Source organism: Erinaceus europaeus, chromosome 10, assembly GCF_950295315.1.
Source record: "Erinaceus europaeus chromosome 10, mEriEur2.1, whole genome shotgun sequence".
Lineage (NCBI taxonomy): Eukaryota > Metazoa > Chordata > Mammalia > Eulipotyphla > Erinaceidae > Erinaceus > Erinaceus europaeus.
In genome coordinates, this window is record NC_080171.1 from 3,038,079 (window position 1) to 3,054,232 (window position 16,154).

At 51.0% G+C, this 16,154-nt stretch overlaps 1 protein-coding gene across 2 annotated transcripts in view; it reads left to right on the forward strand.

Annotated features, from left to right (window-relative positions):
* ELP1 (elongator acetyltransferase complex subunit 1) overlaps positions 1-16,154 on the forward strand; it is a 49,228-nt gene that overhangs the window by 5,676 nt on the left and 27,398 nt on the right. For both annotated transcript variants that reach the window (XM_016185208.2, XM_060199038.1), the window contains 12 exons: positions 401-481; positions 1,598-1,683; positions 3,293-3,389; positions 6,422-6,512; positions 8,516-8,639; positions 9,344-9,437; positions 10,249-10,479; positions 10,992-11,159; positions 11,769-11,874; positions 12,434-12,610; positions 14,357-14,463; positions 14,960-15,063. In XM_016185208.2, coding sequence (XP_016040694.1) covers positions 401-481; positions 1,598-1,683; positions 3,293-3,389; positions 6,422-6,512; positions 8,516-8,639; positions 9,344-9,437; positions 10,249-10,479; positions 10,992-11,159; positions 11,769-11,874; positions 12,434-12,610; positions 14,357-14,463; positions 14,960-15,063 — 1,466 coding nt within the window. The remainder of the gene's footprint in view (positions 1-400; positions 482-1,597; positions 1,684-3,292; positions 3,390-6,421; positions 6,513-8,515; positions 8,640-9,343; positions 9,438-10,248; positions 10,480-10,991; positions 11,160-11,768; positions 11,875-12,433; positions 12,611-14,356; positions 14,464-14,959; positions 15,064-16,154) is intronic.

The window sequence follows — 16,154 nt, forward strand, 5'->3', positions numbered from 1 at the left end:
CTTGATGGTAGGAGCACATGGCGTGGTGGCATGAGGCCCCAGCTATGATCTCTGGCACCAAGTATGTCCAGGTGGTACTAGCTCCTCCCCCCATATATAGTAAATGCATTTTGAGGTTCTAGAAGGTAGCTCAGTGTGTTACAGCATAGGATTTGCATGTCTGAAGCGTCAAACGTTCCAAGTTCAGTCCCTGACAACACCCTAAGGCAGAGTTGAACAGTGCTCTGTTCTCTCTGTCTTTTTCATAAAAATAAAGAAATCTTAAAAACTGTTACAACACCATTTTGAATTCTCCCCACCCTGTGCTGAACATACAAAGGTCTACTCCAGCCGTGTAGCTCCCAGTGCCATAGAGACGTAGGACATGACAAACCGAATTGTTGTATTTGCTTCCTCACAGGTCAACAAACCCTCATCATGATGACAAAGGACTTTGAGCCAGTCATGGAACGGCAGATCCACCAGGACGATTTTGGTGAAAGTGAGTGTGACTGGAACATTCTATGAGCTGAATGCCTTTCAGGGCTTGTTCATTTTCCTGCACAGCGAAACAGGCTAGAGCCTCTGCGAGCCGTGCAGCTGGGCACTTGATTTGATTACTGTGCAACAGCCCCGTTCGTCCTGTGCTGCAGGCCACCTCGGCAGCAGAGACCTAGTGCTGGGGTGGGGCGGGGAGCAGTGCTAACCCCAGAGTAAGGAGAGTGTCTCTGGGCAACGGCTTAGGGGAGAGATGAGAGAGCTGGTGTAAAGGCTCTTTTCTGTTCCTACTAGGTAAGTTTCATGTGGTTTTGTGGGAACTGTCAGGTTGTTTCTCGCCGTCCGTCCTCAGGCTAAGCTGATTTGGGCCTTGAGGCTGAGAACATATTGAAGGTGAGAGGACAGAGAAGAGGTGTGTGGGTTAGTGTGTGAGCACTTGCCAGCCTGAGGGCACCGCCGAGCTGAGCTGACGGAGGGAAAGGAGGGGGGAGAAGTATTTTAATTTTTTTTTTTTTTCTTTCTGAAGTACAGTCTCGTACCTTCTTGTCTAACTAGCTCTGAGAAATCATTCAGAAAACTTTTTTTCAAAAGTTAGGGTAACAGGAAGAGAGGCGGGAGAAGGAAGTCTCCTGCGGAGGCTGACATGAACTGTGCTTTGACTGAAGTAGCGCTGGTCTCTGTGCGTGAGGGCATAGCCCAGCGCGCACACCTTTCCCGGCCACCAGTGGAAAGACTGCGTCTAGGGGGCCGCTCACCCCAACCGGGACTTACTCCCGTGGCTGGCCTTGAGTTCTGTGTTTGGTTATTCGTGAACATAGAACGCAAGACTTCACGTTTTATTCTTACTTGTAAGAAGAATGCTTGCTTTCACCAAGGGGATGGAGACTATCTAAGATGGCAGGGAGGTGTTTTCCAAGCTAAAGATATTCCAGGTTTCAGTGTATGGCAGGAGACAGGGCTTTCAAGTTTTTACTGCTGGTGGACAATGACTGAGGGCGCTGGAGGGCCCGAGCGCTGGCCAGCGGCTGCGCTTCTGCGAGGGGCAGCGGCTGTGCTCGGTTCTCGTCTGGTTGCCGAGTGTATTCGTCGCCTTTCACGCTCACACTCGTTTGCTCTCCAGGCAAGTTTGTCACTCTGGGATGGGGCAAGAAGGAGACCCAGTTCCACGGATCAGAAGGCAGGCAAGCCGCCTTTCAGATGCAAGTGGTAAGGCCTGGCGGGTGAGCGGAATGAACAGAAGCTTTGCACCTGGCCGGAAGGGAAGAGCGAGCCGCCCTCTCCACTGCACACGAGGCACTTGAGAGCCGCCGGGTCGTGCTGCGAGATCCTTCTTGCTTTTGCATTGGCAATTTAATTTAATTATTTTTTTTTTACACACCAGAGCCCTGCTTGTCTCTGGCTTATGGTGGTGCAGAGGACTGAACCTGGGACCTCAGCTTCAGGCACGAGAGTCTTGCATAACCAATATGCTCTCTCCCCAGCCCTTTTTTTTTTCTTAATGTAGGTAATACTTATAACCAGTATTAGCTCATAGATTCCGTCACCACAGAAAGCAGTGACACGTGCATCCTTTCTTGAGACTTTTCCTTCCCAGAAGGTGCTGTCTGTCTCGTCTCCACGTGAGCATATTTTCCCACTTCAGAGCCATGTGTGTTTTTCTTCTTGGGTGAAAGCTGTCACTTGCGTTCACTCTGACACATTCTGAAGGTAGAGCTACTGGATGTCTTGGTAACAGCCTCCGTTGAGTATCCCAGAATGGCCCCAGCATGCCAACCTGAGCAAACACATTTTGTATGACGTGAGAACTTGCTGTGAGCTGGCTCTCTAGGACGGCTGAGTCACGTGACCTTTGGTCTTTTGCATGTCTCGTGTGCCGTCCTGGTGTGAGCCAGGGCCATGTGCTTTGCAGTACCACTACGCTGCCGCCCTGGCCCAGCCTTTAAGTCTGTACTGGGGAGATAGGAGAGAGGAGGAGGCGGACTCCAAAGCGTTCCCATGGGATGTGCAGGGCCTCCGGCACCGGGAGGAGTAGGAGCACACGGCGCCCGGCGGCCCACCTCTTGGCTCTGCCGCGGACCTTTGCTAGTCTCAGCTCCCTGCCGTGCAACTCGCTTTATGCTTTGACCCTTCAGTAGAGGAAGTCGGCACTCTCTACAGGGCTGTTTCACTGAATATGAATTATTACTATATATATATATATATATTTTTTTTTTTTTTTTTGGTTGCCTATAGAACCTGCATTGCAACGTGAGGATGGGTGGCCATGTCCCATGCTCTTCAGGGTTGGTTCTGACTTCACGGCCTTCAGAATTAGGATGAAGCAACCCTGAAGCTCTGTCTTCCTCACCTGCAGGGGGCAGAGCTCTTCCAGCTCCGGCTGGGTCTTCCTCCCTGAGCTCTTCTGCGTGCGGTGTGGGCCTCACCCAGCAGCCAGGGACACAAGACTCTGTCCTCCCTGTATTCAGACAAGGAGAATGCTTATGGCCTCGCTGCAGTTACTTAGTGCCTTGACTCACAATTTGAAGTACCCACATCTTCAGCCTGCTAGCTCTTTTAATGTGCTAGGAGATTTAGTAATTTTATGCCCAAAGAAAGATTCGTCTTAAGCTCTTTTTTCTTTGGTTTCTGGATCTCGGGTTAGGGTTAGGGTGGGGAGTGGGGGCCCTTTCAGAAGGGAGCCTGTAAATGTGATGGCATTCTTTGGACCTGGTTGTTTAAATTGCTTCTGTGAAATACATATTTCCTGGCCAAGTTCTCATCTGATTCTGGACCGTCTAAGGCTCCCGGTAACAGCTGCACGTCTTCCTCTCCCCAGCCCGAGCCTGCTCTGCCCTGGGATGACCATGCCCCCAAGGTTACTTGGCGCGGTGATGGACAGCTTTTTGCCGTGAGTGTTGTTTGCCCAGAGACAGGTATGGAAATACAATTGCAGTTAAATGGCAGCAGCAGCAAGAGCAACAAAAAGTGGTTTTCCATCCCCCCCCCCCTTTTGAAATTCATTCAGGGTTATGGCTGGGGCACCTCCAGGCCTATGTACCTGCTTATGAAGCTTCCCCCGTGCGGGTGGGGAGTGGGGCCCTTTCTTTGTCTTTAATTACTTAGTGTGAGGGTAGAGGCCTGCGACTTTAGATGTACAGAGAATTTAGAGCTAAGAATTATTATAACAGTTCTTTGAAGCCATTTGATCTAGCCTTCTATCAGGTATATGAAATATTTTACAAGATTAAGACTGAAATCATAACATTATTATTGTTTTATTTATTACTATTTTTTAAATATTCCCTTTTGTTGCCCTTGTTGTTTGTTGTTATAGTTATTACTGTTGTTGTTATGGATGTCGTCGTTGTCGGATAGGACAGAGAAATGGAGAGAGGAGGGGAAGACAGAGAGGGGGAGAGAGATAAAACACCTGCAGACCAGCTTCACCGTTTGTAAAGCGACTCCCCTGCAGGTGGGGAGCCAGGGGCTCGAACCGGGATCCTTATGCTGGTTCTTGTGCTTTGTGCCACCTGTGCTTAACCCACTGCGCCGCCGCCCGACTCCCTTTGTTATTATCTTTAATAGTTTATTAGAGGGAAGTTTAGAGGGGAGGAGAAAAGAGACAGAGAGACCCCTGCAGCCCTGCTTCCACACTCCCAAAGCTTTCTCCCTGCAGGTGGGGACTGGGGGCTGAACCTGGGTCCTTGCGCGCTGTGATGTGTGCGCTAAACCAGATGCACCACCCCTGGGTCCTTGTGCGCTGTGATGTGTGCGCTTAACCAGATGCACCACCCCTGGGTCCTTGCGCGCTGTGATGTGTGCGCTTAGCCAGATGCACCACCCCTGGGTCCTTGCGCGCTGTGATGTGTGCGCTTAACCAGATGCACCACCCCTGGGTCCTTGCGCGCTGTGATGTGTGCGCTTAACCAGATGCACCACCCCTGGGTCCTTGCGCGCTGTGATGTGTGCGCTTAACCAGATGCACCACCCCTGCGTCCTTGCGCGCTGTGATGTGTGCGCTTAACCAGATGCACCACCCCTGGGTCCTTGTGCGCTGTGATGTGTGCGCTTAGCCAGATGCACCACCCCTGGGTCCTTGTGCGCTGTGATGTGTGCGCTTAGCCAGATGCACCACCCCTGGGTCCTTGCGCGCTGTGATGTGTGCGCTTAGCCAGATGCACCACCCCTGGGTCCTCGCGCGCTGTGATGTGTGCGCTTAGCCAGATGCACCACCCCTGGGTCCTTGTGCGCTGTGATGTGTGCGCTTAGCCAGATGCACCACCCTGGGTCCTTGCGCGCTGTGATGTGTGCGCTTAGCCAGATGCACCACCCCTGGGTCCTTGTGCGCTGTGATGTGTGCGCTTAACCAGATGCACCACCCCTGGGTCCTTGTGCGCTGTGATGTGTGCGCTTAGCCAGATGCACCACCCCTGGGTCCTTGCGCGCTGTGATGTGTGCGCTTAGCCAGATGCACCACCCCTGGGTCCTTGTGCGCTGTGATGTGTGCGCTTAACCAGATGCACCACCCCTGGGTCCTTGTGCGCTGTGATGTGTGCGCTTAACCAGATGCACCACCCCTGGGTCCTTGTGCGCTGTGATGTGTGCGCTTAGCCAGATGCACCACCCCTGGGTCCTTGTGCGCTGTGATGTGTGCGCTTAGCCAGATGCACCACCCCTGGGTCCTTGTGCGCTGTGATGTGTGCGCTTAACCAGATGCACCACCCCTGGGTCCTCGCGCGCTGTGATGTGTGCGCTTAGCCAGATGCACCACCCCTGGGTCCTTGTGCGCTGTGATGTGTGCGCTTAGCCAGATGCACCACCCTGGGTCCTTGCGCGCTGTGATGTGTGTGCTTAGCCAGATGCACCACCCCTGGGTCCTTGTGCGCTGTGATGTGTGCGCTTAACCAGATGCACCACCCCTGGGTCCTTGTGCGCTGTGATGTGTGCGCTTAGCCAGATGCACCACCCCTGGGTCCTTGCGCGCTGTGATGTGTGCGCTTAGCCAGATGCACCACCCCTGGGTCCTTGTGCGCTGTGATGTGTGCGCTTAACCAGATGCACCACCCCTGGGTCCTTGTGCGCTGTGATGTGTGCGCTTAACCAGATGCACCACCCCTGGGTCCTTGTGCGCTGTGATGTGTGCGCTTAGCCAGATGCACCACCCCTGGGTCCTTGTGCGCTGTGATGTGTGCGCTTAGCCAGATGCACCACCCCTGGGTCCTTGTGCGCTGTGATGTGTGCGCTTAACCAGATGCACCACCCCTGGGTCCTTGTGCCCTGTGATGTGTGCGCTTAACCAGATGCACCACCCCTGGGTCCTTGTGCCCTGTGATGTGTGCGCTTAACCAGATGCACCACCCCTGGGTCCTTGTGCCCTGTGATGTGTGCGCTTAACCAGATGCACCACCCCTGGGTCCTTGTGCACTGTGATGTGTGCGCTTAACCAGATGCACCACCCCTGGGTCCTTGTGCACTGTGATGTGTGCGCTTAACCAGATGCACCACCCCTGGGCCATTATTATTTAATAAATTACTAAATTTATCTATTTTTCACTAGAGCACTGCTCAGCTCTGGCTGATGGTAGTGCAGGGGACTGAACCTGGGACTTTGGAGATTCAGGCATCAAAGTCTCTTTGCATAACCATTATGGGCAGAACTCTATCTATCTGAATTTTAAAGGCATCTTCAATGATAGGAATCCAGTTACAAAGACTAAATCAAAAGTAAACCAATGGAACTACATGAAATTAAAAAGCTTCTGCACAGCAAAATAAACCACCACCCAAACAGGCACTTCCCACAGAATGGGAGGAGATGTTTACATAATCGCCATTATGTCACCTACTCTCGCCCCAAGTCAGCACAGCGTTAACAATAAGGGATGTGAAAGTTCTGCTTTGGCAATGTTCATCTTAATACTTGGAAAGTTTGCTGGATTTTTTTTTTTTTTTTAACTCTTCACAGGTGCTCGGAAGTTCAGAGTGTGGAATCGCGAATTTTCTTTACAGTCAACTAGTGAGCCTGTGGCGGGGCTGGGACCAGCTCTGGCTTGGAAGTGAGTGGGAGAGGAATCCGGAACCTCTCGGGGAGTTTATGGGTGTGGGCGGGGTATTGGTAGCTACTGCCTGATGGCAGACTTGAGTGGAGTGCTAACAGACAGGTACCGTGTCTGTCCTTCAGCTGCCTGTAGTCTTAGTGTAGACTCCGTGTGAATAGAAGAGCCGGCTTCTGCACAGAGTTCATGTTTAGGGCCCACCACTGCACAGGTTGTAGGTCAGACCTACATGAGCCATGGTACCGGGACGAACTGCTGTCTAGAAGGGACTCAAACTCTCCAGGGCTCTGTGCAGCGGGTCGATCCTTGGTGAAAACCGGGACAAGGCTTTCTTCCCCTGCGGTTTCCCGCCCTGTGCGCAGCGCCTTGCTCAAGAGCTTCCGGGCTGACGTGGACCCGTTTGCCCCTTTTGAGCCGGGCCCCTCGTGCAGTGACAGCCGCCAGGGCACAGACAGCTCTCCTCTGTCTCGGGTTCTCAGGCACAGAGCACAGAGCATTGAGCATTCAGTCTCTAGACTTCAGCCCTTTTGTTCCACCAGTTTTCAGAAGTTGGATGATTGAGCCAGGAGAGACACGCATGTGGAGTGAGGTGAATATGGACCGACTGAGGCGCTGCGATGCCTCTGAAAGCCCCCCCTGGCCAGGGAGACAGCACAGTGGCGGTGCAGAGGACGTGTATGAGAGGAGCACTAGGCTCCGAACACAGCGCCCCCAACAGCCCAGTCTGACCAGTGCTGTGGTTTAAAAAACAAAAACAGACAAACAAAACAAACAATGGGCCGGGTGGTGGCGCACCTGGTTAGGAGCAAGGACCTTGTCCCCACCTGCAGGGGGAAAGCTTCAAACGCTGAAGCAGGGCTGCCGGTGTTTATGCAAATAAATAAATGAAACAAACTATCTTAACTGTAGGGCCAGAGAGCTGTGCGGCAGTAGCACACACACTTCACTGCCTGAGGCTTGGAGGTCCTAGGTTCCATCCCATATGCTGGCAAACACTAGAAGAAGATCCCATATGCTGCAGCTGAGCACTCTGAGCTCTCTCTCTCTCTCTTTCAACTTAATTAAAAGTTTTTGTTTTTAATTGCCCCTAAGGTTATTGCTGGGGCTAGGTGCTGCCGGCACTACAAATCCACTGCACCTGGCTGCCATTTTCTCCTTTTTTTTTTTGCCTCCAGGGTTATTGCTGGGGCTCTGTGCCTGCACCACAAATCCACTGCTCCTGGAGGCTATTTTTTTCCCCTTTTGTTGCCCTTGTTTTATCATGTGTTTATTATTATTGTTGTTGCTGTCATTGTTGGATAGGACAGAGAGAAATGGAGAGAGATGGGGAAGACAGAGAGAGAAGGAGAGAAAGACAGACATCTGCAGACCTGCTTCACCGCCTGTGAAGCAAACGTCCTGCAGGTGGGGAGCCGGGGGCTCGAACCGGGATCCTTACTCCGGTCCTTGAGCTTTGCGCCACCTGTGCTTAACCTGCTGCGCTACCGCCCAACCCTCCCTTTCTTTTTCTATTTTATTTGTTGGAATTTTTTATTACCTTTATTTATTGAGTAGATAACCAAACATCAGGAGGGAGGGGCCACTAGAGAAGGAGAGAGACACCCGCAGCCCTGCTTCACTACTCGCAGAGCTCCCCCACACCCTTCAGGGGGTGCCTAGGGGCTCGAACCTGTGTCCTTGTGCATAATAACCTGTGTGTTTCAACCAGGTGTGCCACTGCCCGGCCCCTGGAGCTTTTGTTTACATTCTCCAGTGCAGAAGCTGAGTGAGTCTTCCTGGGCAGTTGGTGGCTTTGCAGGTCCGAGAAAGTCCCCGTTTGTTCTGGGCAGTTGCCGTGCTGCACTAGTAGCTGCCACGAAACGGGTGGTGGGACTCAGCCCTTGTTTGAATGGATGATTTGCTTAATGATTTTTTCTGAAGATTTGTTGCTCTGAATCTAGCTTGTTCTTGGGCAGCTGTGTGTGACCTTCTAGGTGATTCTAACGCTCTGGGTTTGCTCTAAGACCCTCAGGCAGCTTGATCGCCTCCACACAAGACAAACCCAACCAGCAGGATGTTGTATTTTTTGAGAAAAACGGACTACTCCATGGACAATTCACACTTCCTTTCCTCAAAGATGAAGTCAAGGTAGGTGCCCGAGAACTTGCCGTAGCTGTAGAGAAGGTCCATTTGCATTTTCTGTGCCTGCGGAAGTCAGAGTTTCCTAACAGCTGTGACTTCTTAGGACCAGACGATCACCTGGCAGAGCCCTTAGCTCACTGTGTGGGTTCCACAGAGGATGGTGGTGGTGCCGTGGGGCCGGTCTCTCTCATTCTGTTTCCCTAACGGCTAAGGAGTTAGCCCACAAATGCCACTCAGGAGTGGTGTTGCACCTGCAGGAGCTGGGGTGCTGACACACCTACTGGAGTGCACATGTTCCCATGCACGAGGACCATCTGCAGGGGGAAGGAAGCTTCATGAGTAGTGCTACAGGTGTCTTTCCTTTTCTCCATATCTCTTTGTCACTTTTTATCAAAGGGATAAAAAAAAAAAGCTCCCAAGAGCATGGAGTTCTGTCGGTGCTGCCGTCCAGCAGTCGCCCTATTGGCACAGATAAAGAACAGTATTCCTTGGCTTGACTCACTCCACGTTCCAATTTTCTTTTTGGTCTGAAAACATCCCCTTGTGCTTATTACTACGTGATCGATGTAGGTCAAGGCTCTACCGCTAGGGGTCAACTCGGGCCTTGGGACTCCTTGACTTGTGAGAGCAGGAGCTCAGCTTCCAGAGGGATTTGACAGCTGCGTAAGTACAGAGCTGGGGGCTGACGACAGGACTCTCGTCCCTACTAGGTGATCGACCTGCTGTGGAATGCAGACTCCACTGTGCTCGCAGTGTGGCTGGAAGAACTTCAGAGTGAAGAAAATTCCACTGTAAACACCTATGGTAAGACACAGCTGGTTTTCAGTCTCCTGTCAGAAGGGCCGGGGCTTGGAGCTGCCTGCTTCCTTCCTTCTGCTCAGCCATGAATCGGAATCATGACTATACATAGGAGAGAGGCCGAGGTCAGAAACTGGGTAGGTTTAGTCTCCTTCGAAACTTAGTTACCTCTGAGCTGGGGTTCTTTAGAACAACAGACCCACAGCTGGAAAATGCAGCCTTGAGTCGAATGCGTGGGCTGTCCTGGCCTCAGAACTCGGGAGTGTAGCTGCAGGGGCATGGTGGCGTGACCCCTTCCTTGGGAACCTCAGCTGGCTACTCACCAGGTGGCCCTCACCCTCGTCACGAAGGGTCACCTGATCACAGGTGTTACTCACAGCTTCTGAATCCACACCTAGACTAGAGACTGACCCAGCTGCCACCGCCCCGAGCCCACTCGAGCTAAAATTGAACCGTTAACACCACCAGTGCTTCTACTTGGATAAGCCTGCAGGAAATCAAAACGCAGCCAAGACAGTGCTTTGGAAGTGACAGAAATTGGACTAGGTATAGAAACCTCTAGTATAGCTAGGCAGAAGGGTTGAGAGACAAAGGTAAACATGGTCGCTGGTCTGGTGTCCTTATTACTGTTGGTCCTAACATCCATGTGCAGATTACCTTCTAGCAGATATTTTTAATAATGAAAAGACCATGTAAGGTGATTTGAAAAAGGAGCTTGAAACAGTGCTGGTCGTGCCCACCACCTTCTCGCTAGCGAGTGGTCTAGATTCTGGTCCTCTGGCCCTGACACCTCTCTGCCTTTCTTTCCCTCTTCCAGTTCAGCTCTGGACTGTAGGCAACTACCACTGGTATCTTAAGCAGAGTCTGCCTTTCACCGGCTGTGGAAAGAGCCAGGTCATCTCTGTGCTGTGGGACCCGGTGGCCCCGTGCCGGCTGCACGTTCTCTGTCAAGGCTGGCGCTACCTCAGCTACGACTGGCGCTGGGCCACCGACCGGAGCTCAGGAGAGGTCTCCAGTGACGCGGCGAACGTGGCCGTCATTGACGGAAGTAAGCTTCTGGTGTGTGTGTGCCTCGGGACTGCGGGGGTCCTGAGCCCAGCGCCCGCAGACGTGCTGTTTGTGTGCTGAGGCGTGGGCAGAATGCTGACTTTTATCACCTGTGTTGTGTGGAGAGAGAACTTTGTCCATGGTTTCTCTTTAGTGGCTGCTCCCCTGCGGCGTGCTCTGGTGGGTTCGGCGAGACTGGTTGCCTTGGTTCAGTCTGGCTTAGTTGTGTGTCCAAAGTCAGAACTGAAAATCTGACTAAAATGCTGACTTGGTGAGCTGCTTGCCGTAGTGCCTGGCACCCGGGCCTCTAAGCATAAAGATCAGCGGCTCTGAGTCTGGAGGGCGCTAACAGTCCACGACACACACTCCCTGCAGCCCCCCAAACACACACTGTGCTTCAGCTCGTTCATGACCAAAACAGCAGCGGTCATTTCAGGAGTCGCCCACCGCCGTCAGTTGACAGTGATGCGCAGTCCGTATGCCTGACCGGCCCTCTTTTTCCCGACTTCGCAGACAGGGTGTTGGTGACGGCCTTCCTGCAGGCGACGGTTCCACCCCCCATGAGCTCCTACCGACTGCTGCTCCCACAGCCTGTGAATCAAGTCGCCTTCTCGACAAACCCTCAGCAGAGTAACGACCTCGCTGTCCTAGATGCCTGCAGCCAGGTCTCCGTTTATAAATGTGGTATGTTCAGAAAGGCTCTGAGATGTTCTGAATGTGTCCCTCCTGCACAGACAAGCCTCACGCCGACTCACTTTTCTCAGATTTCTGAAGCAAGTAGTGGACATCTTCACCTTTGTGGGATCTCATTGGTTTGGGCAGTTTTTTGTTTGTCTCAGTCCTACTCTGATTGTAGGAACTGTTCTTTTTTTGCTTCATTAAAATGGAAGAGTTATTAATTTAAGAATAATGCTCAACCCATATATATGTATATATATTTTTATATCTTATTTATTTTAGTGAGAGACAGCAGACACTGGAGTCCTGCTCAGCTCTGGCTGATGGTGGTGCTGGGGATTGAACCTGGGACCTCAGAGCCTCAGGCAGGAGAGTGTTACACAACCGTGAAGCTGTTTCCCCAGCCCCGCCCATAGCATCTGACATTTTTAACGCATGTCCCAGTTCTTACTGCCGCTTCACTTATCTGTAGTTGGTCTCATGGCTTTCCTAGGAGCTGTATTAGAGCTGGGCGTCCTGTTTGCTGCCTAAGGGAACTCAGGAATCTGCACCCTTAGCATTGGGAGAAAGGCTCACAGCTTGATAGAAAAATATTCGTCTTTTGTTTTCTAGGTGATGATGATGATACGAGCGTAGACCCCACAGTGAAACTGGGAGCTGTGGGTGGGAACGGATTTAAAATCTCCCTTAGACTGCCGTATCTGGAAAAGAGATACAGGTAGGTTCGTAGGTACCTTGGGGGTCTGTACGCAGGAGCTGCAAACACTTAGTCCTAAATTCAGCCAGCTGTCAGCTGTGGTTATGCATGCACCGAGTTTCAGCTAATTCCTGGCGGCAGAAAATACCTCTCCTATGTCATCAGCATCATAATATGAACCAGACACCAAGTTGTTAATTATACACTATTGATCATGAATTAAATGCCACTTCTGTGAGATGATTTTTTTTTTATTTTGTGAGAACCCATTATTTACTTTTACTCTATTTGATTACCTTTTTTTTTTTTTACAATGTACTGTTCTGCCTCCTTAAGTCCGGTCAGTTCCCTCAAGTGTTCTCTTCAGGCCTGAGGAACTCGGTGTAGCCTTGTTTATTGAGGGTAAATAGCCGCTTGGAGTCGTGCAAGCGCTCCCGGTTTACTGCAGTTCTGGCACGATCTCACGTTTCTCCCTCTGAACGATTAGTAGCCGGCTGTCTGCGAGAGGCTTGTTACCCAGACGTCTCACTGGCTTGAACGTTTCGCTGTTCTCCTGGCTCTTCTTTACCTTTCATGACAGAATTCGGCTTGAGGAGGAGAACGAAGTGAACCCGCTGAAGCTCAGCTTTCTCACCTGGGTCCGAGAAGAAGCTTTCCTGGCCGTCAGCCACAGCCAGTCCGGCCCACAGTCTGTGATCCTGCGTCTGACTGCAGCCCCACCCGACCCGGCCGATGAGCTCGGACAGCTCAGTGTGAGGTACCAGCGCCCCGCGGGCCCCGTGTGTTAAGGCCCCCCGTGGGGCTGTGCTTTTATCACGCAGGAGCGTGAGAGCAAGTGCGGTGCAGAGCAGTAGGTCTCTCCGTAGACAGACTCCAAGAGGCTTCAATATCAGTGTTTTAGCCAGGTCAGGAAACGGGCTTAACATACATCAAGAAGTGAACAGACTAGAACAGACTGCAACCTACAAGCGGGGACATTTTTGGAAAGTGTTAAATGTCTCAGTTGATCATATATTTTCATCCCAGCAGGGGAATAAGTAGCCCGTGAGAGTAGCCTCTCGGTGACCCTTGGTAGACACCAGCACCGGCCGTCAGATGTAAAGGTGTCCAGTCGTTTGCTGTGCTAGCCTTACAGTGCCTGCTCTGGCCGCCTCTTCCTGACGGGTGCTGGACTACGGGCTTCTGTCGTTGTTGCTGACATCTGTCCTCTCCCTGGTCCCAAGTTACCGTTTTCTGTGCAGAGGTAGCATCGTGGCGCGAGCTCCTAGAACACTTAACAGTTTCTAAAGATGTGACACCCAGACATGCAGTGATACCCCCCCAACCCAGATTCATTCATAACAAAGCCTTCCTGGCTAGATTTCTATTCTGAAAACCCCTGTTGCAAAGTGGAAATATGCCCATTCTATGTACATGAAACAGCTCAAGATCGTCATTAACTGCTAATCTTTGGCTTGTAATGTTTCACGGTTTGAAGGAGCTTCTGGTGAGTATGTCTGGATGCAGAATATAATCTAGCTTTGTGCAGCACTTCCGAGCACAGAACGATTCACATTAGACTTTTAAAATTTAGTCACATTCATTTAAATATACATCTGTTATTACACATTTTCCTTTAAGATATGCTGACTTCTCTGTATATTGAGTCAGGAAAAAGCTGTCTAATTCCTCTCTCCTCCCATTAAGGAAGACCCACAGGTTTCTGTGAAAGAGTAACAAAATGAAAGACATAATGAGTGTGCCCGTTTTGTCACCCAGTGATAACGTTTTTAAATGCAGGTTGTATCTTCTGTCCTTTCCTTTTTAATTATTGCCATTAGGGTTATTGGTGGGGCTTGGTGTCGACCCTGAGCCCACCACTCCCAGTGACCATTTTTTCCTTTTTTTTTTTTTTTTAAACTACTTTCTAATTCTTGCTAGATAGGACAGAGAGAAATTGAGAGAGGTTGTGGAGAGAGACAACTGCAGACTTGCTTTCACTACTTGAGAATCGCGTCCCCCATGCAAGTCAGGGGAAGGGGCTCAAACCCGGGTCCTTGAGCGTGGTACTATGCGTCTCACCCGGTGCACCGCCACCAGCTCCTGCAGTTTGCGTTTTAAGCAGACAGACTGGTGCTGTGTGTGTCTAGCGCAGGCGATTTCTTGGACCTTGTGGTACCTTCTGGTGACATGCCGCCGGAGCAGGAGGAACACAGTCTCCGTGCAGACTGCGTGTCGCAGTGTGAAGGCGGCGCTGACTGTGCCAGGCCACTTGTGTGAGCTTGTGGTTTCTGTCGGTGTGTGTGTGTGTGTGTGCGCGCGCGCGCGTGTACAGTCGTGAGTCGGCAGTGCTGCTGTATCCGTGTCAAGTACAGATTTGACTGAAACGGTACGGCACCAAAAGGAAACTGCTGCTTTTCCTGTCGATAAGACCAATGAAATGCCTCTGTGTTTGAGAAAAAAAGCATCTTTTACACCTCCTCTCTCTCTCTCTCTCTCTCTCTCTCTCTCGGACTTTTGTCAGTTCTTCTGTGACAGTGGATGGGATCGTGATCAGTCTGTTTTGCAATCCTAAAACGAAGTCAGTAGCATTGCAGCTGGCTGACGGCCAGATACTGAAGTGCCTTTGGGGTGAGTATCAGAATGTCAGGAAAGTGTGTTTATGACTCTTTAAAGAATCTATATTTTATTTGATAGGACAGAGAGAACTCAGAAGGGAAGGTGAGGAGGGAGACAGGGAGATGACTGTTCCTGAAGCTTCCCCCTTGTAGGTGGGGACTGGGGGCTTGAACCCAGGTCCTTGCACGTGGCAATGTGCGCATTCAACGGGCCACACTGCTTTCCGTCCCCGTATAATCCTTATGAACCTGTACTGGCACATTGTCAGTGCCATGTGTTTTTTTAAGGCTTTTAAGTTCCCAGCAAACCCTAAGCTATAGAGTAGAGTTGCAGGTGGAATTAAACCTGTGTTTGTTTCTTGTAACAACGGGAGTAGCCTAATGAGTTTCCAGAATGTGTTTGGGAAATGATCCATGTTGCCTGCTAGGTGTTTGTGAGCAACTGTTGATTTTGACCATGTCTTACAAGTAGACCAGCGTCTCGTCAACCTTGCCTGTCAATCTTCCAGAGTCATCCTCTCTGTCTGTTGAACCCTGGAAGAATCCTGCTGGAACTCCTGTTAGATTTCCTTATCCATGCATGCAGACTGACTTGGCTTTCGTTGGAGTCGAGGTAAGTTACCGCTGGGCAGAAGCATTTAGCACTTAGCACTTGAAGCAATGCTCAGGGTGCTGAGATGATAGCAGGAGCTAGATAAAGATAAGAAAGGGCTTGGACAACAACAGTCAAACAACAAGGGCAACAGAAAGGGAATAGATAAATAAATAAATAAATGAATAAATGGCTTTGGGGTTGAACCTGGATTCCACTAAGCTGCTGCCTGTTATACTACAGAAACGGAGGCTGACAACAGTACTCTGGGGGTTGCTGCACATCAGACATTAGAGCACTTGTGATGATGACGTGTGTGTGTGTGAGAGAGAGAGAGAGAGAGAGAGAGAGGCAGGCAGTAGCTGCAGAACAGCTGGCTCACCCTTGTTTTTTTTGGAATGGATACTTGTCAGGATAGGTGAGGTGGTCCTCTGCTAGGAGAGAGCAGGAATCAAGGTGGGTGTAGCAGAGGTGTTTGGGGACACCCACTTCTGGAGACGTTGGAAAGTCCTCTAAGCTGGTGGTGTGTGGGCTGAGGTAAGAAGAGAAGGAGAGCTCTGGCCCCCAGAGGAAAGCCTTCTGGGCAGTGGCTGCATACATCGCGAGTCTGGAGGCGCCTGGCTTCCTCAGCTTGCCACGTGCAGCTCTGTCTGAGCCCCGAGCACAGACCTTTGGGAGGAGTATGGATCTGCTCATTTTATAAAGATAGATAAGTGCTTGGTGATTTTTAAAAATATTTATTTATTCCCTTTTGTTGCCGTTGTTGTAGTTATTGTTGTTGTTGATGTCGTTGTTATTGGATAGGACAGAGAGAAATGGAGAGAGGAGGGGAAGACAGGGGGAGAGAAAGACACCTGCAGATCTGCTTCACCGCCTGTGAAGCGACTCCCCTGCAGCTGGGAAGCCAGAGGCTCGAACAGGGATCCTTATACCAGTCCTTGTGCTTTGCGCCACGTGCGCTTAACCCGCTGCACTAACTCCCCCCTTTTATTTTTTGCCCTTGTTTTATTGTAGTTATTGTTGTTGATGTCGTCGTTGTTGGATAGGACAGAGAGAAATGAGAGAGGAGGGGAAGACAGAGGGGGAGAGAAAGACAGACACCTGCAGACCTG